Genomic DNA, 25,076 nt, shown 5'->3' with positions numbered 1-25,076 from the left:
TAAGCAGTTTAGACCTTCCCTTACATAAAGGGCAACCCCGCCACCCCTCCTACCTCTCCTATCCCTCCTGAAGAGTTTGTAGCCATCCATGGTAGTGCTCCAATTATATGAGTCATCCTACCATGTTTCAGTGATGGCAACTATGTCATAGTTTCCCCGGATAACAAGGGCTTCCATTTTTTTTTGAGAACACGCTAGCAGTGCTTCCAGCACGGTGAATCGATGTGGATCCTCTTGTTACTAGAACCATAGTTCTGTGTGTCAGAGCACCAGCATGTGCAGGCCTTGCTGCGCCACTGCTTCTGGCAGAAACTTTGTGGCTACTGCACAACTTTCTCCAGCCTGACTGTTGAGCTCCCTGTCCCATCTACCTGATCAGCAGCATGATGAACATCACCATTGCTTCTTACTGAGAAGGACTTGGACTTCAGGCCTCATATAAATAGCACAGACAATTATATTACTGTAGTGACTCAGAAAGGGGTCTAATGCTGTCTGGTATTATTCTTTGTAGTCTCTTGTTTGTCTCCTGTTCATTGATTCACCTGTTGGATTTAGTTTGTCCTTTGCACAGAGCTGCATACAGCCTATTTAGAATCATAGAATGGTTAGGGTTGGAAGGGACCTCAAAGATCATCTAGTTCCAACCTCCTGCCATGGGCAGGGAAACCCTCCACTACACCAGCTTGCCCAAAGCCTCATCCAACCTGGCCTTGAACACTTCCAGGGATGGGGCATCTACACTTCTCTGGGCAACCTGTTCCACTGCCTCACCACCCTCAATGTAAAAAATTTCTTCCTTATATCTAATCTAAATCTCCCCTCTTTCAGTTTAAATCCATTGCCCCTTGTCCTATCACTACACGCTCTTGTAAAAAGTCCCTCCCCAACTTTCCTGTAGGCCCCCTTTAGGTACTGGAAAGCTGCTATAAGATCACCCTGGAACCTTCTCTTCTGCAGGCTGAACAGCCCCAACTCTCTCAGCCTGTCTTCATAGGAGAGGTGCTCCAGCCCTCGGATCATCTTCATGGCCCTCCTCTGGACTTGCTCCAGGAGCTCCATGTCCTTCTTATGTTGGGGACTCCAGAGCTGACTCCAGAGACATGTTTTCATGTCTCTGCTTGCGGTGCCTTCCTGACCTGTGTAGGGTCATAAATGAGTATCAGAATGTACAGCTGCTGCAGTAAGCATAAGGAGGTGGTAAGCAGCAAGCAGAAGTTGAGAGATTACTGGAGAATGCTGTTGTGACTAGTAGGTTGGTCCACTGTAAGTAGACAATATTTTGACTAACTCTTTTATGTCCTCGTTAGAAAGCAAGAACGCTGTCAGCAGCTATAGAGCGAAGCTGAAGGTGACGTAAACAGTTGATGTAAGAACACATGTAAGTTGAAATAATAAAACGGGAAGAAAAAAAAGTGTTTTGAATTCAGAGCATATGTTAGGCTAAGAGAGAACTAACATGGAACTATGGAAGGAAGGAAGTTGTAGAAATAAGGGATAGTTTCATAGGGAGATTCATGCTGAACAGCACAGCAAAGGATGGCAGAAGCCAAATCAAGGACAGCGTGATGCTAATTGGATTGGTGTCATTTTTTTTTTTGCTTTGATATCTGCTTCTTGCTAGTATTCATTATGCTGTTTGAGCTTTGCCTTACTTAACAGGAACAAAGAAAGAGTAGTGCTCTCCATTGAGTAGTGAATCTTATTCTGATAGATGGTGGGGAAGGAGTTCTTTGACATGAGATGAAATTTTTTTTACTACTTTTGCTTGTCATTACTGCTGCTGAAAAGTGGAAGTTTCCTCAAATGCTTAACTTTTGGGTACTGTGGTTTAAATACACATATAGGTTGCCATTACTATAAATTCTTGCATTTTTGTGTTTCGTTGAATGTTGTCCAGATTACCTATATGACTTAAACAGCTGTCCAACAGAAGTGTGAGTCTTGTAGGTTTTTTTGATGTAGAAGAAAAAAATAAGAGTATAGAACATACGGTTGCAGAGCCAAATAGTTCTTTGACTTTTTTCTTTCAAAAGGTTGAACGTTCTCATTTTCCCTAGAAATAGTAGGAATCATATGGTAAAGAAGCATCATCTTTGTATAATGAGCAAGTATTTTTCCAAGCCCTTAGACAAGCAAACCTTTTTGCATGTTCATATTTTTTCTCAGTACCATTTTTAATTTATTCTTGTGCGTGTGTCCTTGATCATCTATTCTTTCACTTTTTGCATTATATCGTGCTATTTCTCTCTCTCCTGTTGAAGCAAGACACTGAAAGGCCATGTCAGCTCTTCTCCCACATAATTCACATACTTATTCAATTTTGAACATGCTGTATTTTAGGTGGTGATTTGTGCTGAAGTTTGAAGACGGCTAATGTTTCTTTTCTCTATATACAACATAAGCAGGATGGGTTTTTGTTCACGAAGCATAACGTTCCCACTTCTAACTTCAGCAAGATTTGAACCCAGTCTGTAATCATGGTGTTACATTTCGGTTTTGCCCAGTGGCTCCCAAAATGTGGATGTTCAACATAGTCCATGTTGGAATAAACAAACAAATTGTGTACTTTGCAGACTTTGCTGCATTTGTGACAGTTTTCTCATGCTATCCATTCCCAACTGTGATTTATTTCCCTTTGATTTTCTAATGTGGAATTTCTTATTCTTTTTTGCTTGGTTTTCCTGACGGCAGCTAGGAAAGTTCATTACAAGATTCTCTTGACATGAGTCTGCTGTTTCTCTGAAATTTGCTGGTCAGAAGAGACCTGGCATAGTTTTCTCCCTGGAAACCTTCTGTATGATGAAGACATTGTACTTCAGCAGCAGCTTTTTATACTCTCTTGCATAGAAATTCTATCTTTACTTGACTGAGGCTTTGCTAACATTGCATTCTAATCTCAGAACATGTATTTGAAGTATATTTATTATACCCACCTGTTCTTCATGCCCACCACCTTCTGTTTATTCCTCCATGAGTTTTCAGTTTTAAACTTACCAAGATTTTCCTCTGGGTCCAATACTTTAATGCAGTATTTGAAGGGAAAGCTGTCTTGGAATGTTGCTTCGTTTATCCAGTAGATCTCAATACTATGTGCAGATGAACAAATTTTTCTTCCTTCGGGACTAAAAAGTTTCCCAAAATCTCATTTTATGGTCTGGAAAATACCCCATATTAAACCAAATTAAACCATCATATTTGTTTCAATGCAAATTAAACCATCATTACTTCCTTGAGTGCGCTTTTTTCTTTAAGCAACTATTTTCTTGTTCATTTCTTTTTAGATCATCAACATTACTAGTTTTATCATTGGTCTTGCATATTAACTGGGAAATGGGGGAGTTGCTGGGAGTATAGCTACCACTTCCTTGTGATCTGTGGGATTCCCCACCTTAATTATGCTTATGAAGTTACTTAAATAAAAAATATAGCACAACAAACTCATACTCTTTTGCGGTCGTTTTCATGTTGGTAGCTCTGAACAGTTCATAAATGGTTTGTGATGTTTTAGCTCTTCTGAAAAAGTGAAGGTTACCATCTGGGTATGATTAAATAGATTAACAGGACATGATATGTAGGACCTCTACCACTGTATGCTGAAACATGTTTGATAAAGCATATTCCACTTTTACAATGTCATGTATTATTGGGGGGCGGGGTGGGGTGTACATTTGTAGTTGCTGGTATTGTATGAAACCTCAGGGGACCCTAACCCGTACCAGGGTAGCTTCTCAGGGTTTGCTTATGCTTGCTGTGACTCCAGTGCTACATGTTTGAGTGTTAAAAGTTGCAATGGCAAATGGAGGACCTTTTGATCTACCTAGTAACAAGGGACATGGACTTTGCTATTTGAGCATTGGGCAGGCGTAACTGGGTTTTTGTGACCTTTGTGATAGGAGCGTCAGCACAAACAAAAACTGAAGTCTGTGATTGCCAAAGGAGAGAAAGACACCAGACATAAAACTTTGTGTCTTGTTGCCAGGACTGCAATGAAATGTCAGGTCCCCTTGCCGACTATGTTGAGTGCCATAGACCAACAGTTGATGCTTTCGAGCTTGTAACTGATTTTATAAAGGTTGCCTGATTCCCTTGGAAGTCTTTCATTTGTTGTTTCATCCTTTTGAAAGTAGTGTGGAAATCAAGACCAAGAGTGCTGCAATAGTTCTATTATGATAATTGACAAGAGCTCTGTTGTTTGTTTTGTAGTCATTAGTACATGCTGAATTTTTTAAACCCAAAGATCTCAGTGAGATGTAAAGTTTGATTAAAAGTTATAGCAGGCCTTCCTAATCCATTTCCCTAGGGTTTTGTCCACTCTCTTTGTTAAATAATTTTGTACCAGACCAATGTAGACATGTATCATTGTGGGATCTGAAAATGTTTCCTGATTTCTTGATTCCTTACCCCTAAGACTCTTTCAAATTGTTCGTACCAGAGCAAAGCACCTTGTTGGAGCAAGGTTAATGAGGGTTCCATCTGTTGCTGATTTGAATCCACAAAATCTGACCTTTCCAAGCTAACACTCTTTCAATTTTTGATTCCTATACTGCTTTGCTAAAAAGCTGCCTCAGTAACTGATGTTATTATGTTTGGCACTGTCAAGGGACCGCTTGTCCAGTACAAAATAGATACCTGGAAGTTATTTTCCTTTCTTTTCCACCAAGGCAATATACACTTTCTTGGTGATTGGCACAAGATTATTAGTGGCAATGAAGTCCATATTTTGTGGTGATACTGTAGGTCCAGTTCTTAAAACTGGGTTTCTTCCTACTTAGGTCTATGCACAGTCCCCTCTATGGTGCCTCTGTACAAACTTCAGAAATGAAAACTGATTCCAGTTTTCATTCTGCGCTTTAGGTTTTTATCACTACAGCTCTAAGCATGAGTAAGCTGTGCCCCGTCTCCATGTGTTTCAGAGATATTTTTGCACAGTCATCAGTGAAATTCTCCTAAGTGTTTTACTGCTTGAGAGAGGGGCATGGGGGGGATGACACAGTAACAAAGCAAATTGAAGGCATCGGATTGCTAAGGTCATTGAGTGATGCCTGAAATTAAGGCTGCCATGTTACTTCGCTTGTTTCAGACAAAAGCAGCCTGCTGCTCTGAACTGCCTTGGGTATAGATGTTTGGGTTTTGTTGGGTTATTTCATATAACTACATAGCTTTTTTTGGTGTGCCCGCAATGTTAACTTTTTAGCTTTGCTCATTTTTACAAATAACACCTAACTGGTTTTATTTACTAATACAGAACTAGTGTGAAAGAGACTAGCAGGTCCTTGCCTTCATATGACTTTGACAGAGAATTGCACTGTAAAGTACAACGGAGAAATGTTTCAGTTTTATGTTTTACTAGCTGCTGCTTTTTTTATACAGAACTAGTCAAGATTTGTGACTAGTGTCACAACAGTTTGCAAAGGCTTTGGCCTATGTTTGCTGTTTTTCTGTAGAAAATCTGGCATCCACTGTTTGCCTGTAGTTTGTCTGAAGAAATGCTTGATGAGATCTAGGCATCCTGTGTTCCCTTCTTCCTCCCCCTGTTCATCTTTACAGGTTTGCTACCAGGTCTGGCAGTCTGGCCCTTCTGCTTCTAGGTCTTAGCTATGAGCATGTTAGTTCCAGTCTGCAAATGAATGAAGGAATCTCGCTTTCTATTTTTCCAGTTATTCTTTTGCATCATGATATTAAATTCAGTCACATAAGCTCACCAATTAGAGCAGTCTTTCTTTTTTATTTAAGCTGGTGCTGCTAATCCATGGAATACTTCAGTTTCTTACGTTTGTGGGAGGCTGACCTAGTTTAGATTCCTTTTCTCTAACCTATATGCTTAGTTATTGTCAGCTGCTGTATTCATGAACCCCTCTGCGTTTGCTAAGGTACTAGAAAAATTCAGAGACACCCTTGTTGAAGCTCACCTTTATCTTTTTCTGATGTTTTAGGGCCATAAAATTTGATTTATAGAAAACTGGAGCAAATGTAGTTCATCCTTCTGTTCAGACCAAAATTACTGTTTTCTCCAGCTGAGTCTTAAAAACCTCTGACAAAAGATGTTCCACTGCCTTCCTAGCAAAGAATTTTTCTTTTAACATCTTAAACTGTCAAGACACAACTTGTGGCTGTTGCCTCTTGTTTTACCATCTGCCATTGCAAAGAAAAGTTTGGCTATGCTATCTTTGCAGGTCTCTTTCAAATAGCTCCAGGTTGCTATTCGATTACAGCTTATCCTTTTTTTGGCAGACTAAAAAAGCACAACTCCTGAAGCCTTTCCTTAGACGTCATGTGCTCTAGGCTACTCACCCTCTAGGTAGTCATCTACTTGACCCTTCCAAGTTTCCCTGTGTTCTTCTTGACCTGGTAGTGTGAACAAAACTGGCTCGGTATTACAGGTATATCCTCACCACTCTTAAGTAGAAGGGAAGAGTAACTTACCTCAAAACTGCTGGCTATACTTCTTGAATTTCAGTCTCATAGAGTTTGCCTTACTGTGTTGAGAGTGCGTTGTTGTCTTACGCTTTGGCATCCCTCATGATAAACATCTTTTTCAGCAGGGCTGCTACTCAGCTAATTACTTCTGAGCTGCTTTTGAAGCATGGTATTCTGTTCCAGGTGCAGATCTTCATGCATTCCACTGTTGAGCATCATAAGAGATTTGTTGGCCCAGTCCTTAAGGTTCTCAGGGAAACAACCCTCTGAACTGAAGCTCTGCTCTGGCTGTATCCATGATCCTGGATGATTTAGCATTGTTTGCATTTTTTGTCTTGTCATCCAGGTTTCTGATGAAAATGTTGAGCTTTATAGGCTCCAGTACTGACTCAAGGTTGCTTGACTTGTTTGATATTCAGTTGACAGCCAGTAGTTGGCTATCATTTAAGCTTGTTCAGTTAGTTCTCGGACTATGTGAGTCAGGTACTCAGCCTGTTTCCTTAGCCTGGAAAGGAGAATGCAGTGGAGGACAGTGCCAAAAGTCTTAATAAGGCTATGTGCATTACATCTGTGGTTTTTCTTTCCTTCTTGTAGCCAGGTATTTCATCATTGCTTGAGCACAATTTGCCATTGGGAGATTGGTTTCCTATTCTGGATTAATACTTTTCCTTTATGTGATTAGAAGAATACATGCTACTGTGATGTTTCTGAAGGACTCAGCAGAGCCAGATCAGCCTATAGTGCCTTGAGTGCTCTCCTCCTTACCTTTCTTGATTGAAAAAGGCTATGATTTTAGGTATTCTTTTTTTTTTTTTTTTTTGGCTTCCTCCCCCACAGCCATCAAGAGCTCACATGATTTACAATGATTCTTTGATAAGCAGCAGCCTTGCAATTGCATCAGCCAATTCTTTTGGCACTTCCAGGTGTGTCTAGTCCAGTCTCATGAATTTACATACATCTGACTTTGGTAGGTCATCCTGAAGCTACAGCCCAGCCCCTTTCTCAGAAAGGGCGAATTAGGTCAGTTTGCTGAACACATTGTCTGGTCAAGCACTGAATATCGCCGAGGTTGGAGATTCTGCAACCTCTCTGGGCATCGTCTTCCATTATTTAATAATCCTCATTGAGCATGTGGAGAAACCTCTTTCTCATTGGAATTTCCTTCATTGCAACTTTTGACTGCTGTTCCTTGTCCTCCAGACATACATCACATGCTCATCATCCGTATCATCTAATTGACTCTCTTCAGTGTGTTGATATCTTGCTTGTACCGAGGAGTCTGAAAGTGGACACAATACTCCAGATGCAATCTCTCCAGTGGCAAGCAGAGGAAGATAATCACATCCCTCAACTTGCTGGATACTTCTGCCTTTGCAGCCTTGTATACAGTTGGCCTTCATGGTTGCAGGAGCACGCTACTGACTCATTTTCAACTTGTTATCCACTAGTGTCTTTTTTTGCAAAGCCGCTTTCTAGCCTTCAAGCCCCCAGCCTGTGTTGCTGCCATGGGTGACAGAATTCTAGGTGCTGGATTTTCCATTTGCCCTTGGATTTCATGTGGTTCCTGTTTTTCCAGCCTGCCAAGGTCTGTTTGGATAGCAGCCCTGCTGTCCAGTGTTTCAGTTGGTGTGTCTTCGTCCCACTCTCAATGTGGTATTATGCACAAACCTGCTGAGAGTGCTTATTGTCCCATTGTCCAGGTGTTTAATGAAGACATAAGAATGAACAGTACTGGCCTGGTATTGATCCTTGAAGGACATGTAAGTTTTCTCTGTGTGTTGTGGTTTGGGTTTCTTTTTGATTGTGGCTTTTTTCCCTTTTTATCCCCCCAAAAGCACCTTACAATCAACTTAGTCCATATCTCACCAGTTTAGCTGTAAGAATACTACAGTAGACAGTGTTGAAAGCCTTGCTCAGGTTAAGCTAAACAGCATCTGGTGTTCTCCCCTCATCTACTGAGCCATTCCTCTCATCATAGAAGGCAATGAGGTTATTTGGGCATGATGTGCTCTTGCCAGATCCATGCAGGGTGTACTCCCAGTTGCTTTCATGTGCTTGGGTACAACTTTGGGGGGTATTTTCTTTCATAGCTTTTAGAGAACTGAGATGAGGCTGAGTGAGTTATAGCTCCCTGTACACTCCATCATAAACATGTGCATGATGCATGCCTTTTTGCAGTTTTCAGGCACCTCCCTCAGTTGTCATGACATATCCAAAAGGGTAGAGAGTGGCCTCAGTAAACCTGGCCAGCTTCCTGGGCACCCAGGGATGTATCTCTTACAGAATTGCATGTGTCAAATCTGATTCAGTGGTTCATTCTCCTCTACTTTGGTTCCACCACTGTCTTATGCAACTTGTCCTTGCCTGTGTGATTACCTTTGCATCTCTTGCTTCAGCGTCGTTCTTCAGATCAGGCACACCAACCTGTCTGTCCTGACTTGTGATTAGATAGTCTGTAGGCCAAACCTTAAGTATCTTACTCTGGTTATATTATGAGGTGGTAGACTGAGAATTCTTACATTAAACGCTATTTTGGATGCAGATCACAAATTTTCTTATTCCTAAGCTATCTTGGAAATAAAATTAGAAGTCCAAGTAACAGTGTAGGATGGAACAGTTAATACACTACCAGGACAGTTGCATAAATAATTAAGCACCATGTGTGCAAAGGAAACTTAGTTTTACTATCAGCATTTTACTTTGGAGTCTGTTGAAACAAGGATGAGTATGAAGAGACCTAGTCATATGGCAGAAGTAATCTTCTCCTTGTGGATAACTCTGTTTCCAAATATTCTTATCTAAAACAATGACAGTAGGTGGAGTCTAGATCAGTAGTAAGACATCTGAATGTACGGGTTCGTTTGTAAGTGCCTGCAAGTACATCAGACGTGTATGTCTAAGTTGACATTATAGACTTTGCTAACTAGTGGGTGATTTGTCTCATCCTGAGGTAGAAACTTAGTGGCTGGTCCCATGATTGTTCACTAATAAGTCCATCTGCTGTCACCTAGATCTGTGTGTCTTGTAAGATTCTGCTTTCAGGTAGACTCCTACATTAAGGGCATGTTAATCTAGTGCTGAAGCCCTACCCTATAAGTCAAAGCCCGTGTTTATGTATTTTAGCAGGAATTTTCTTACTAGATTAAGTACTGTTGACAGAAGCTGCCTTGTAATATTTTTTCCATGTATGTTTAGATGGGTGGGGATCAGAGAGAAGGAAGAAAATACTGCATGGGATGTAATAGGGCCTGATTTCCTGCATAGTTGCATGTCTTTCTCTTGCTCTATTCCTTTCCTCTGTGATGACTCTTATGAAACTCCCACTGGTCAAGTTTGTGGTTCTGTCTTCTCCTTAGCTTTCTTAGAGCTGCGGTGCAAACTGTGCCCTCTCCACCAGCTGGCTGAGCTGGTAGGAGTTTCATCTGTTGAGACCTCTGCTTGCTAAATGTGTTTTGAAATTGATAGGCCATCTTAAAATATTTCTAGGGGAAATACAGTCGATTCCTGCCAAAGATAGTTGCCTATAATGAAAATACTGTTTTTCAAAGCTTCATTTATGAAGAGGGAAGGAGATCCAGAGGAATTTTCGGGTATTATTGATTTCGTCTTAAAACAGATCTGCATAGTATCTTAGGAATATATCCACTGTCTTTTCTCTTGTTTTTCTCTTCAGCCCATTTCTATTCCTAAAGACCATGAAGTTACAAGTTAAAAACCTAACAATAAATAAATAAAAAATCCCTCAGATACTATGTAGATTTAGTTCTAGGAAACCTTTTGGGATTATCTCAGGCAGTTTTTCAGAAAACCTTTTGTTCTTTAGTGTTCACTCTTGCTTTCAGGTACTGCAACACTGTGCATATTAGAAATTAGAAGTTAAGGTAAGTTCAAAAACTGGACCAAAGCTACTGCAAGAGTCTATGTGAACCTGAAAAGCCTGCCACTCCAGTCCAAAATGTGTTGCTGAGCTTCCTTTTTTCATTGCTTAATTTATGACCTTACATTGCAAATGGTACTTGTCAATGAAGACTTGTTAGTGGGATTTTAATTTGGAGTTGTTCTGTGAAATCAATTCAGAATGAAACTTTACGACTTATTTATTAGTTCGTGATCAGAAACTTTGTATAAAACATACTTGCTTGGATAAGGACTTGTTAGTTTTGCTTCTTGGATTGTAGACACCTCAGAAGAGAGATGACAAGCTAAAAGTTTCCTTTGGTTGTTGATGTAATTGAATTTCTCTCAGAGCTGCTCTTGACTTCTTTCAGCTTTGAATAATGAAGAAACGGAAGCAGGAATAATGCATTGTAAAATATACCTTATAGTTTGACAAAATTCGCTTCAATCAGTTGTGTTCCAGTCACTGTAATTTAAAGACAATAACTTGACGAATAATGAGGTAGTAAAGATGGCTCCTTTGGCATTAAATGAACTTTTGTTTTTTTAAAGGAGGGCATTAATTAGGGAGGTGAGTGGGAAAAGTTTCATCCAGTGAATTGTGCTGTAACTGAAAGTATTAAACCTGACTTCTCCCTTCCCTTGAGAAGCATTTTCTGTTATACTTAATTTTTTCAAGGTAGTACTTGTTAATTCAAAATAAAACATTGTCTGTCTCTTCTGCATTGCCTATTGTTTAACTTAAACCTTTCAAAACTTCACATGAAAACCAGAGGAAGTAAGGGAGTGTTTCCACAAGTGCACTTTTTAAATGTAGCTGAGTGTCATTACTTAGGACTTCATTCAGATCTGTTCATTCAAGTTGTGTAACACTGAGAATTTTCCAGTGACTATTTTTGAAGGTAGTGCCCCCCACCTTATGGTCCTGCAAATCTTGTAGATTTGTAGGCTTCAGTTTACATGCCTAAAACTTCACAAACTAACTAGGAAATAGAATATAAATTCTGTACTCAAAAAAGAATGGTCCTTTTTCACTGAGCAAAAATATTTGAAAGGCCTAATATTATCCTAAACTAGATGCTTTTGATCTTTTAAAGATCGTGGTGGTATGCAACAATATCCAGTTTTATTGTAATGTGTGTTTTTTTTGTTGGATCTTATTTGATTATATTCTCATTTTGTTTGAATTATTTATCCTAATTCCATGTGCTGCTGCATTGCTGCTATATATATGTTATACATGAAACAGGGCTTTTGAACTTAGGAAAGATCATCTTAAATTAACTTTAAAAGTAGTTGCACTTTGTCTGTTAACTTCAAGATAAGACTTACTAAAAAGTTTTTGTGCAGTGACTGCAGGTGAAGTCCTGGAGAGTTCCTTTGTGAATTGCTGGCCTATCATCTTGGGATTTTTTGCTTACTATCTCATTATTCTTTTTTCTTTGCATACTATATTTCAGTCAACTTTCAGGGTCTACTAGGTAGAGACTTAGTCTCTTTTTTTCCCCTTGTATGTGACTTGAATTAAAATTTAATTAAATTGGAAACAGTTAAGTTGGACAGCCTTTTCCGTTATAGATGGTCATGTATTGAATAAAGAATGCATAGTCATTCCTGTGATAATTTAACCAAGTTTTTCAACTCTAGGTAAGCCAGATCTTTTACTTCAGAAGCCTGAAATGTATTTCTTATAAGACGGGAAATATTTCGTAGATCTTAAATAGCCCTTGAAGTTGATACAAACAGCTTTGTGGGCTTACCAAGCTCTGGTCTGAGTTCCAAGTGATGCACGTGTGTGATCATACCCCAACAAGGGCAGACTTCTACCTCTTCATTCATTTGGTAACTGCATCTGTAGTTGCAAACGGTAAATGGTTATTTTGGCAGGTGCTTGTGTATGTCGTAGTTCCTCTTGATGACATTTTAATTCATAAGTTGTCACTTGATGAAGTGGATTTTTTACTGAAAGGAAGATACAGGAGTTTGGTCAATCAGCCAGTTCCAAAGTGATAGCCTATTAGGATGTAATGACTTCATATTTGATAAATACATGAACTGATGAACATGCCTTGTTTATTTGGCAGCGTACTGTTTTATTTCCCATCACTGCATTCAGATAACCAAATAATTTAAGAAAAGTTATAAAAGTGAGCGTAAATTTTTGCCTGAAGTGATCAAATCTTGATTAGCTTTAACTGACAAAGACTCCTTTAATCCTTTGGAAATTCCTAGAGAAGTAAGTTGTACTGCACTTAAAATGAGGAGCCCACTTGGTGCTGGAAGGCAAGCTAGTGATTAGCATGTGCCTTTTTGGTTTCTTGTATTTTCTTTTGGGTTGTATTCTGGTTTTGTTGGGGTTTTTTTTGATGGTTGTTTTTACATGGTGCTGTGATCTCCCGTAGTTGAGGCACACAGAACTTGTGAAGACATTCATGCAGTTCTGTTTGTTTGGTATTATTTCTTTTGTTCACCATCAAATAGGTTTCAGCTGAATCTTTTCAGTGGACAACGTGAATAAGAAATTTAAAATTATTTGCCTTTAAGGTAGACTAGACCTTACTGTCCAATTCATCACCATATATTTCTGTGACAAACTGAAATATGCTTTCTCTCATAGAGTAGTAACAAGTATCAACTTCTACAGCCTATTCAAACATCAAATATTGAATTTGGCTTCTATTTACTGGAGATGACAGCTGTTTGGGGAGGGTGGTTTGTTTTTTTTTTATAATTATTCTATAGGAAGGTATAATAGCAAAGAGCCAGCTATGTAAATATTTGCCCGTCTGTTATAACAGTATCTTATTCTGTCTAACAGCAAATATGAGGTCGATGTCAGAAGAGCCAGTCCCGTTACATGAAGAATTTATCTACTGTTGTGGAGCTGCTACCCATGTCTTAAAGTGTGGGCCTTGGAAAGACCTCTCAAAAGATGAAAGTAAAAATCTACCCAGGCTCTTATTCATGATTATTCCTGGTAAGGTTTTTTTTTTATTATTTAAGTTGAGAAATGTGATGATTGGAAAGGGTATGCTCAATTTCAAAAATCTCACTAGATAAGTGGTAGAATTTGGCCCGTCCATATAGCCAAAAAAATCAGTAGTATTGCCATGGTGAAATTCCTTTGTTATACTTGATTACTACTGTTATCTGTATTCGTAACAATGCCATAAGGTAAACTGAGAAATTAGGATGTCTCGCTCATTTACTTGGTGGTGGTGTTTCGCTCACAGCATCGTGGGTTTTTGTTTTTTTTGTGTTTTTTTTTTCCATTGCTGTCTTTTCATTTATTTATTGCACTTTGAAGTGGTGCTGCAATGTCAGCTGTGTGCCAACGGAAAGATAAAAGTTAGAATATTTGAGGGAAAATTCTGAGTATTGTTTTGAAGGTGTTTGGGGGTTTTTTAATAGCAAATGATTTTTAACTTTGATTTTTTTCACATGAATTTTTATGATAAGTCTTTTAAACCTAATGAGCATCGTGTAGTTCTGAGTTATATTTAAATCTGGTCACTGTAAAATGAAAGGTGTAAACTTTCATTTTGCATGTGTTAAAATCAATGGAGAAGTTCTAAATTAATTGAAGTCTGCCAGTCTGAACTGAACTGTAGGAGTTCTGCAATTAGCAAAAGTAGAGCTTTAGCCCACTCAAGCACAAATATTGTGACTTTCACTGCCTTAGAGTTTGCAGATTTCTCATGCTTCCTACAGTTCATTTGAATGTTTTGGATACTATTGTTACTTCCCCCAAATTAGTAGTGCGGATGACTTTTCTGATAATGCAGATTTTTGGCTTACTGTTTCTGTTAAACTATGCTCTGTTGTTGTTTATGGGTCAGTGCGTGGATTGGTCCGTCCTTACTGGTGAAAGAGCACAAGTTCCACTTTCCTGTTGTTTGTTTTTTTTTTTTCAAGATTTTGGAAGCCCCATAGAATATTTTGTTATTTTCTTTGGGCACAGTGATTTTATGCCCTTGCCTCCTGGAGTTGAATAATAGTGTAACTTTTAACCCAGTGACAGTGAAGTTTAAATTATTTCCTTAACTGAAAAGAAGAAATAAACCTCCTATGATTACATCTTGCAACTATTTGATGGGAACAACTTTTTAAACCACGTAATGTATAGCCGTAACTTTTTTAGTAAAAGACTATCTCTGTGGAATCAAATTGTCAGTTTTCTGAGGTACAAGCCTGATTTGATGCTTTTCAGTTGCTGCTTTCTTCCAGTTAAGGCATTGCTGGAAGGCTTAAATGAACAGCTAAGTTAAGTGTTTCTTTTTCCACCAAGTTCAGGAGTTTTCATCTGTCTTCGGGCTGTGATACCCTTATGTTTGGGTTGGTAGTAGAGCCTGTAACAGGGGTAAATCTGTGAAGCTAACTTGTATCGGTAGAAAGATTTGTAGGGGAGGAGCACAAAAGTCAAACATTAGCATCTGAGGCAAGGCACCTCTGCAAGGCATGTAAGTTATTCTGCTCGAAATACACCGAATCACGCAGACTTTATGGGCACTACATTCATCACAGGAAACTTTTTTCATGCAAGAAAATATAGTGGCAGGGCTACATGAAGCTTATTTCCTGCAGAACAGTTCTGTAGAGACTCCTTAACATCTTACACTAACTAGATAGACATCCAGAAATAGACATCAGTGAAATATTTGGAGTGGTTCTGTCATGGTCTGCAAGCTTTTGCAGGCAGCTGATTTATGGTTTTGCTCTTATTTCAGAATTATGTTGGTAACAAACTGGAAATTCTCTCACTGAGAAAACAATTAAAAAGCACAGCAACCACAATAATGCTGTCTTCGTTTTAGATACCCAAATTCAGTAGTGAATCAAGTTACCCAGGCTCCTTGCTGTGGCTGGCAGGGAGCTGACAAGGACCTGGCGTAACATAATGCAGTTTTTGCTTCTCATAAATCAAATGGATTTTTTTCCTACTGGTATATGCCTCATTTTTAGCCTTCAAGGGAAATTCTATCTGCCAACACAAAAATATAGCCTTAGGAGTGATCCAGACATTTGGGTCATCTGGCAACATGTTTATGCACCTAAACAGTTAGGATTAGATAGCATTGCCCTTGTGCTTTTATAGCTTCCCAAGTATGAAATTCGGAGCCCTTCTTGAGTCCAGCAATTTTCACACTTGAAAGGCATGTATCCCTAGTTAAGATTCTTTATGGAATGAAACAGGCAAAAGGATAGCTCGATACAGGTCAAGGAAAGAAATACTCAGACAAGGGCAACTCTCTCAAAAAGGGGAGTATGCTCAGTCAAGTGTCCAGTGGTCTGAACCGAACCTGGTTAGTCCTAATGCACGTGATACATTGTTCTGCGTGTTAAACTGCTCTGATACGTACTTTTCCAGTCTTAATGAAATTCATGTGTATGCTTTTGTTTATATATAATCAAACAAAATGGAGTTGAGGTGCACATAGAAGAGAGAGATGGTAAAAGTCTCAGCTTCTGCTGCAATTTGGTTGTTGCAAGAGATTTGAGAATAAATCCTGTACACTTATTTTCTTTTTGGTTTTTAAGTCAGATTTCTTTGTAATGGGGAGAATTTCTCTCTGGTCTGACCTTTTGTTTAAAAAAAGGGGGGAAGGGGGAGGAAGACGATTCCAAAACATTCTTCTACTCTGAAACCAGTGGCAAAATTCCTGTTGACTTTAACTGAGGCAGGATTCATCCTCCTGAGGACTGGTAGCTCACTGTTCTTGAAGCAGCTGGAATACAGAATGTGCAGCAGAGTTCAATCTCATTTAACTACAATAGGCTAATGTTTTTATTGATGGCAGTCTGTGTAAACTTATCATTTGAATAAAGTTTTACTATATTAGTTGAAATGTTTAATGTGCACCTTTTTTTTGTTCCATAACATTTTTTCCTTGTGTAAGCAAAGCCTCTATATAGGTGTAATAATGTGTTTACTGGAGTAACTACTGTGTAAAAGGCCTAATTTTTCCTCCATCCAGAATATATGCATATACTTGTTTACCTTTCTTAATATGGATTCTTTTCTATTAAAATCAATGAGATTTACTCATAAGAGTAAAATTAAATGTGTACAGTTGAAGGATCAGGTCTATGGTTTTCTGGAAATGTAGGCGTTATGGAAAGGACAGGAATTATTTTTTTCTTCTTGTGTCATAAAGGTCTATTTTCCCTTTTGCAGTGTTTGTTTAATGTAAAATTAGCAGTGAAGTATAAAATCTGCTACAGCAATATTTAACATTGCTTGGGTTCATTGGAAACCAGGATCCACAAAGTGTAATGGAATATTTTTTTTACTGTTTTAAGACTATCTGTCTATTTGTGTCTGTGTATTTATGAAACATTTAACTTTGTAAATAGATACAGTACAAACTTTAAAACCACTGTGCTGTTTAGCTCGTGGAGTTTTGCTGTTCATCAAGTTTTTCTTGCATTTCATTGCCAGGAGTGCATTGCGATACTTTCATTCCAGGCTTCATAATTTTTGATACCATTGCTGTAAACTAGACAATTCTGTTATTTAACATCTTGTACTCTTGTACGATTGATAATGTACAATGTAAATACCAATTTTTGTGGTAGAGCATGCTACACTAGTTTCATTCATTAATATGCAGAAATTGTTTCAGAATTCGGTTCTTTGGCATGTGTGCAGAGTATTCCCTATGCTTGCCCAATTTCTTAATCTGCCTGCTTGCAGTTGGATTGCTTCTGGGTTATTGGATCATGTTATTGTTTTACCAAATCTTGCAGCGCCTTGGTGATGTTTAAGGCCTATTTGTTTAAGGACTTAACCAGACACTTTTTTTAAAGTATAAAGATTTAATCTCCTGAGCTAATCGTCTAAATCAAGAGTTGCTTATGATATTCTGCACAACAGAAAGTGAGGGTTTGGATTCTGATCTTCTCCTAGGAGTAGTTACATGTACTTACTTCAACAAGACTGTTGTCAATTGAAGACTACTGTTTTTCAGCAGAGAAAATAGCGCGAACAGTTTGCCTGGATTATGACAAGTCTTTAATGCGTTCTCTCTTGAAGTGAGACTTACTGTTAACTTGAAAGTCTTTGAAGTTCTGGTTTTGACTGTAATTTTAGGACTCTGAAAAGCTTTTAGTAGGTTATCTGGTTTTGTCTTCACCTGCTGTTTTGGTATTAAGCAATCATCAGCCTCAACATTTGCATAAGAAAAGTTATACTAAGAATCACTATATAATAATGCTTTGCACTAAAACTAATTGCACAGACTGAAGCTTAGTTCCTGCATATTTAGTTTTTTTGGCTTCTGCTAGAACAGTTTTTTTGAAGTTGTTAATCATTCCCTCTGCTCAGCAATCACTGGAATGAATAGTTCTTCAGAGTTCTGCTGTCACCACTGAGACCAAGGGGTTTGTTTAATAGTAGAAGAATCTATTTCCTCATTTTGCAAATGGTGTAAAGCACGTTTACTCCAATTCTCTTTAATTTAGTTTTAGAATGTGCTTTAATTTATACAAAATTTATGTGATTAAAAGTGCTTGTTGGTACATAATCTGTATGTTATAACCATTCATCTACAAGAACTCCATTAGATCTAGTAAGAACTCGTAGTATTGGCAGATTAGATTGCAGTGTGTAGCTTCTGGCAACCTTGGCCAGAATGTAATCCAGAATCCTGTATATGAATCTTGGTACTTAATATGTGATTAAATCAATAAAAAAGAAGATAGATCAGAACTGTTTATGTGAAGCAAAATCTGGTTTTGGAATAGAGACCATTGGTTTGGTTTTGGTTTTGTTTTTTTCTGGGTCAGGCTGGGTCCATGTCACCTAGTTCAGAAAGGGACTCAAGTCCAATTTCATCCAGCCTAATATTAAACACTTAACTAAGATGCTAAAGTAAGGAACATAAATTCCTAGGTACTTTTTAATCACTAGCTAGGGATGGACACTGTCATAAGCATTTCTGCCTACTAGGAGGTAGCTTGCCCGGAGGTGGTGTGAAGTCTCCAGCTGTGGAGATAATCTAAAATTTGACTGGACGCAGACCTGGACAACCTGCTCTAGCTGACCCTGCATGAGCAGGGAGTGGGTTAGGAGATCTCAGGTGATTGCTTCCGAGTTCACTGATCCTGCAAATGTGACCGAGGGACTGACTGTCTAGGCTTCTTGTCCAGGTGTAGATTCTGGTCTGGATTGACTTTGGAGTACCTTCAAAAAGTAGTAAAGATAAGTATATGGATAATCTTAGATAAATACTTGATTAGAATTAGCCCCTCTTTTCAATTTCTGCATGCCTTCACAGCTGTACTGCACAGTAAGTGCCTTAACACTGAAATTGGATTTGTTGAGTTTTAGGAACCAAACAGAATTTAAAATTGGTAAGAAATGAATTATGGTACTTAAGCATAGTATGGAAGGAGTATGCCAGAAGAGGGAGCTGTTTTAAAGATTAGAAAAAAATATAGGTGGGGTTTTTTTTTTGAAAGCTTATGGCTGTAATAGCCAGCTATACCATGTACTAGCAGGCTTCAGGTTCTCATCTGAATGCATAGGTAAGCACTGACTGTTTCCCTACTGTATACATATCACAAAAAAATAGTAGTTTTACAAGGCCATTCATGTGATAGTGATTAATCAGTTTTCTTGGTCGTTGAGGATCACAAAAATGCCTTTTATTTGTATTAGGAGGATTATAATAAAGGAAGTCCAGTTGTAGCAGATAATACAAGGATTGGAGTGCTGAGACTTCTGTTTCCAACCTTTCCACTGGGTTACTTTTCAACAGAAGGCCAGTCATCTTCACAAATTGTGTACCAAACCACCAAACAAATCTCCATTGTTCACATTTGCAAAATTTATGTATCACCCAAGTCTCTAAGCTAGCATTCAGTTGCCATCAGCTAGCACTGCGTAAATAAGTTTACAATAAAAGCACAGCTACATAGAGTGAAACAACAAATACTTCCTCTCCTGGAATGTTTACATCATTGACAAACTCCATTACCCTTAGTAATTGTGTGAAATTCTTGTGCCAGGACATGTATAATCTTTTGATGTGCAGCAGTAAATACCTAAAGGACATTAAGGAAAATAACTAATCACTTTTAAGTACGTCAGGTCTTTGTTGAAGGAATCATTCATTTAACTTTGGATTTTGATGGTTTGAATCGAGTAATACTTTTAGATGCAATGAGAATTTATAGATGAAAGTCATGGTGTGTAAATGCACTGGTGCTAGTGTTGAAATAAGTTACATAGGACTCCTGTTTACACACTAACTTGCACTTTATTTTGCTTAATCCTGTATCATATAGTTTTGATGACCTAAAGGTGAGGCTGAAAAGCTGTTTCCTGTGTGGTTGTGTATTTTCCATCATGTTAGCATTGTGCTTTATGTGTTTATCTTCACTTACCTCTACAAAAAGAAGTTGCTTGGGTTCTATTACCTTTGCTTATTTTGACCATACCTTCCCAAGTAGAGCAGGGCTGCTGTTTTCTCTCCTCAGCTGAAGCAATGGAACACAGAAGAAAGGAAATTTAGGTGCTCAAAAATGCAGATGATAATGTTTAACAAACCTGGCCCAGGGAATCAAGAATCTTGTTTGGTTGGAGTCTTGGCTCCCTTGAACAAGGCATGTGGAGGATGACACAGCTCAGAATGACGTCTAGTCCAGCTGGCACACTTGAATCATATGCAGCTAATCAGCAGAAACCAAAAAAACCTCAATTTTGCATCTGAAATTCTGTCCCAAAGTAAATGTTTATATCTAAACATCTGAGCAGGATCTTCTCTCTGTTTATACACAGATACTTGATGTATTTATTTATTTAAAAAAGGTTCCTCTTTTACTTATTAGCTTAGCAGCAGTGTTCGTCTGTTCTGTAATATTTGCAGTGCTTGAAATTGAAGTTAGTCCTGAAGATATTATACCTGAGCAGAGTATTCACTGTAGAACACCGTGCCTGACTGCAAGTTAGCCAGGAGAGAATGGCAGTGAATCTGCAGCCCTTTCATGGAGAGGGGAAGGGAAACGCTATGCTCTTTCATCATGGCCTGTCCTGCACAACTCCGTTATAGGACTTGAAGCAACCATTTGATGCTTTGAATGTATCACTTGCCTGCTGGGCTGCTCTTCAGGCTGGCTCTGAGAAAGCTAGCTGGTGTTCCTAAAATTCTCAAGACTGTCTTTCCTTGTATCCCACCTGTCTGTGTTATGACCTTATCCTTATATGATGAACATCACATAATTGGAGCCTACCTGGAAAGTCTCTACCATTCCCTGCTTTTATTAGCAGGTGAAACTTAAGCAATTGAACCTCTGTTTGGATTTGGGCAGTCTGTAAGGAGACTGAGTGGCAGGACTGGGCTATTTCATAGAGCTCTTGCCTTCAGGTAGCTTTTGGAACCATCAAGTAAGGTATAAATCAGACATTGAGTCTAAAGTAGTTGGGAAGTTAGGAACTGTTTGTAGATTGTATATTAAGACCCACCAGACACTGGAAATCCAAGACCTTAGTGCTTGGAACACTTAGAGAACTAAGGCCATTATTTCACAATCCGAAATGTTTGTCAACAATGCTGGCATAAGGTATTCCTGTTCCCACCACAGTGTGCCACTCCACCCCTCGGTTATGCCAGAACAATAGTTTGAGAGATCATGCTGTGAATTAAATACATACATACATTTATTTATGAGTTCTTTTTAAAACTGGAACAGTTCCCTGTTTGGGTGCACAGCATGGCCCCACAGGATTGTGCCAGTGTAATTCAGGGGCTGGTGAGCCATGGTGGGGTGGGGTGGGAATGACAGTCAAGGGAAAAGGTGGGAGTTCCTTCAGCTAGACTTGCTGCAGAACTTTCTGTTGTTACGTTACGATGTCAGTCCACAACATGCAGAGTGTGTATGTGGGTTCACACGCTTAGTCCTGAGGCTTCTCAGAAGGAGTTGGTACCCCACCAGTCGCACCAGGTGGTAGCGATTCGCTCAGAAGGCCTCTCCCTTGTGGCATCTGCTTTTGTGTATGCTGCATGAAGCTGCCAACTCATTGCATTCGACCCTGAGTTTTCAGATTTTGACATGGAGCGTTTTTATTTTATATATTGCTTTGGATTTGTGTTTTTTTTCTGAATAAAAAAATTGGCAGTGGGAAAGGAGCTTTCTTACTCTTCAGTAAGTGGTATGCGTGATGCAAAAGCAATCAATGAGAACAGACTGCACTGTAGAGTTCAAAGTTTGTGTAGCGTAGCAATCCAGGTAGAAAGGTCTACAGAGAGCAGACAACCTGTTTTCCCCTTTGCCTTTGACTACAGGTGGCCTTCTCAGTGGATAAGGTAGTAAGAGCACAGGTTTCTAGTTCAGTGAGACACAAACATAGCAGAACACTCTGATTCACATGTTTGCATGGAATGTGTATTATACACAACCATATTTTGTAAATTTGCTGTTGAACGGGAGCAAAAACATGCAGAAAACTCCCCCATCTTCCTCATGCTTTCAAAGCCAATTCTTCCAGCTTTTCTAGCCACTTCATCAAGAGCATGAATATTTATGGCTTAATTATGAAATCAGTCTTATTTTCAGCTGACCATGTCCTTTCTCATATGGCAATGCATATAAGGTACTGTCAACTGGTGAAGTTCTTAGTGGTTAGTAATGCTTTAATTTTCATGTATAGACTATTTGGTCTGTTTATTATTTCTCATGAAATGGGAATAATAGAAATCTGAGTCAAGAGCTTGAGAACTTGTCAATGGGGTTTGCTGTCTCATACCAAGGTTCCTTGAGAGCTCTCCCCTTTTTTTTCACTGAGCTAAATAGTTTGACGACTTGAGAAAATTATTCTTGGGGGATAACACTGGTTTGTATGTACCTGTCTGGTTTCTACTTTTAACCTCAGTAAAACTTTGAATACATCAGTCAATTTTCCCCAAATCCTTCTGAGAGGTAGAGGACTCAAAATGATACAAAAAAAAAAAAAAAAGTTTGGATAGAAGACATATGCACTGGTAGAGTACCCCCTGAAGGAAAGGTGTGTGTTCTGTCCCATATTAGATATTAGAAAACTCAGTTCTTGGACACTGCACTCCATTATTTTTGCTGCTTATGGACTACTTTTTTGCGACTAGTATTTTAAAATACAGTCAGTATTTAATTTTAAAATACTGACAGTTCTTGTACTTTGTTTACTGGGTCAGCCCACCAGCTTCCATTGTCTTTAGAAAAGAAAAAAAAATGCATTAAAAATAAAAACTTCCTCATGCAAAGAGGAGGCCGTATGTCAGATCTAGGCTTGAAATATGCCACTGTTGTTGAATTTCCCAGCGCTGCACAAGTACCTCTGATGGGGACTTGGCACATTTGAGCTTGTTAAGTTTGAGGAGGCAGAGTAATGACAGGATGGTTGAACATCCAGCTGTGCTTGACAGTATTTCCCTCCACTAAATCTGGGTGGCAGATGTGACTTAGTAAAGTCACTTACTGAAATTTCTCAATCCGCAGTCTTCTCTTGGTGCCCTCTCCCTGCTAATGAGGTGTTGTTTTCAGCATGGATCCTTCCTGCCTGGCTGCCTGCAGCGTAATCAGGAGAGGAAGCGATCCTTCTCCTGCAGCACGCAGCGGCTTGAGTTGGCTGGAGTTATGGAAAAATTATATTCTAGGGTATTTTGTTTGATTTGACCATTTAAAAAAAATCTGTTTCTCTTCATATTATGTCTTGAGGTGGAAGAAGACATACCTACTGAAAGACTTACCAATGAAGAAAATCCAGTGTTTCCATTTGCATCATGTACAAATAATGCAATTAAAATGTTTAAAGCAACAGCACCAGTGTATAACGTACTACTTCCTTCTGGAAGCTGCTGTCAGAAGTACCTGAGCTGATACGAATTTACCTTGATATTCAATATTTTACCTAGTTATCTGTGCAAATAATAAAAAATAAATATCTCCTTTCAGATTCTAGTTAACACATGACCTCATTTGTATCCTGATAGTAACTCCTATGGATCATTAAAGCTATATTAGAAATAAATTTGGCCGATTGTGTTCAATATCTATGGAAAACAGTAGAGCCAAAAATTCAGTAAGTCATAGCTTTTGCTCTTGTTTTCCTGTTACAAGCATGATGGAAGATTTTGATCATTGCCCTGAATCCCTGTTTCGAAAGCAATCCTTGGTTATTATTGATGGATTTAAAAACTCCCATAAGAATAAATAAATATGTAGTAATACATATTTACATACTGCCTTCCACCTTTACATTTTAAGTCTTTTGTATCTGTTATTGCAGCCTTCTCTTAGGAGGCAGAAGCTCTTCACAGTAGATCTTAAATGGCTAAACATTTGTGCTTGTGAGGTGACTTGTGTTTATGACTGAGGAAAGCGTTTGTGTGAATGAAGTGTTTGGGTTGAAGTCTTCATGGAGGATCTACTCAGGACCAATACTAATATCCTAACTACAAGACCTTTTTCCTCATTTAGAGTTACAGTGGTGTCAATGCAAAGAATTTTTTCCTAAGGTTGTGGATCGGTCAATCTTCCTTTCTCCATATGCAGAACACTTGGTTCTTTTGTCTTGCATTTCTGAAGACTAGTAACAAATGCAAAATTCATTTGCAAAATCACCTTAGGCTGTTTGTTTCAAATATTACATTCCTTTGACAGTCCTGATACATAAAAATTGCAGAAACACATTTTCAGGCTCTTTTCTGAAATTAGCTGTCTTCATGTTCTCTGTTGCTGTTTGTTTCCTGTGTATCATTTTATTCTAAAAACTACCTTAAAAAACAAACCCAAAAACCTAGTGACTCCAAAGCTCCCAGACCTGTGCTTTTTGGTTTTGTGACTCTGACCAATGGTACAGCATGGATAAATCTCTGATACAGATTTGAAAATGTATTTTCTGTTGCCTTTTGAATGTTTTGTTTGCTTCCTCCTTGTATATTATTCAAAAGTGATCAAATCTGTAGAGCTGTTTATCTGTACAAAACAAATAATTTGTGGTTATCTTGGTTTTGAGTTGTTTGTTTTTCTTCTCTTTGTCTTTTTCCTGCTGATGTTGTGTCATCAGGGTGGTTGTTATTCAGATGTTTCATAGGCTTTCTTGTGAACCCATTTGACACCAAGTCTCAAGTTCCTCTTCTGCACATTTCCTTTGTTCCCCTCCTTTCTTTCAGAAGGAGATTTGTTTTTTGCTGGTCCAGTTCTGCTTCAGCCCTGGAAGCCAACTGAAAAATTCCTGCTGGGAATTCTAGACCCAGTGCAGACCTCATTTTAGCCTCTCTGCCAGCATTGGTTGTGGTACAGATTGGATCAGACTGACCAACCACACCTGCAATGTTAGAAGTAGTTAAATCTGTCTTTATCTGCATAAGCAGATGCTTAAGAGACTGTGTCTGTGTAGGTATGTACTAGGAGACCTAATTAAATGTGTTCATTTTTCATTTGCTATGGAGAAAATGGAACAAAAATGATTTAGTCGTAAACACTAGAAAATCCTGGTTTCTACCTTTAAAAAATATAGTGAAAAATTCACCACTCCATTATGAACTGTATCTTTTCAGTTTAATATCTCAATCTTAACTCCCTTCCAAGAACCATTGGTTTACAGACATATTAAAAAAAATTAATAAAATCAAGGCTTTTTTTTTATTTCTGTACCTATTGTACCTGGTTGAGACTTTAGAGGTAGTTATTGAAATGTATCTGTGGACTTTATAAGCCTTGCAACATCACTTAATCACAGAAAAAGTCCAGTTGGTTTGCAGTGGACAAGATCAGGATTT

At 38.6% G+C, this 25,076-nt stretch overlaps 1 protein-coding gene across 1 annotated transcript in view; it reads left to right on the top strand.

The window, feature by feature from the left end:
* Window positions 1-25,076, top strand: part of LDAH (lipid droplet associated hydrolase) — a 141,178-nt gene that overhangs the window by 5,761 nt on the left and 110,341 nt on the right. The window contains exon 2 of the mRNA XM_086625483.1: window positions 13,136-13,294. Within this exon, the coding sequence (XP_086481609.1) occupies window positions 13,136-13,294 (159 nt within the window). The remainder of the gene's footprint in view (window positions 1-13,135; window positions 13,295-25,076) is intronic.

Source organism: Tauraco erythrolophus, chromosome 2 (genome assembly GCF_009769465.1).
Source record: "Tauraco erythrolophus isolate bTauEry1 chromosome 2, bTauEry1.pri, whole genome shotgun sequence".
Taxonomy (NCBI): Eukaryota; Metazoa; Chordata; class Aves; order Musophagiformes; family Musophagidae; genus Tauraco; species Tauraco erythrolophus.
This window is presented reverse-complemented; position numbering and strand designations above follow the sequence as displayed.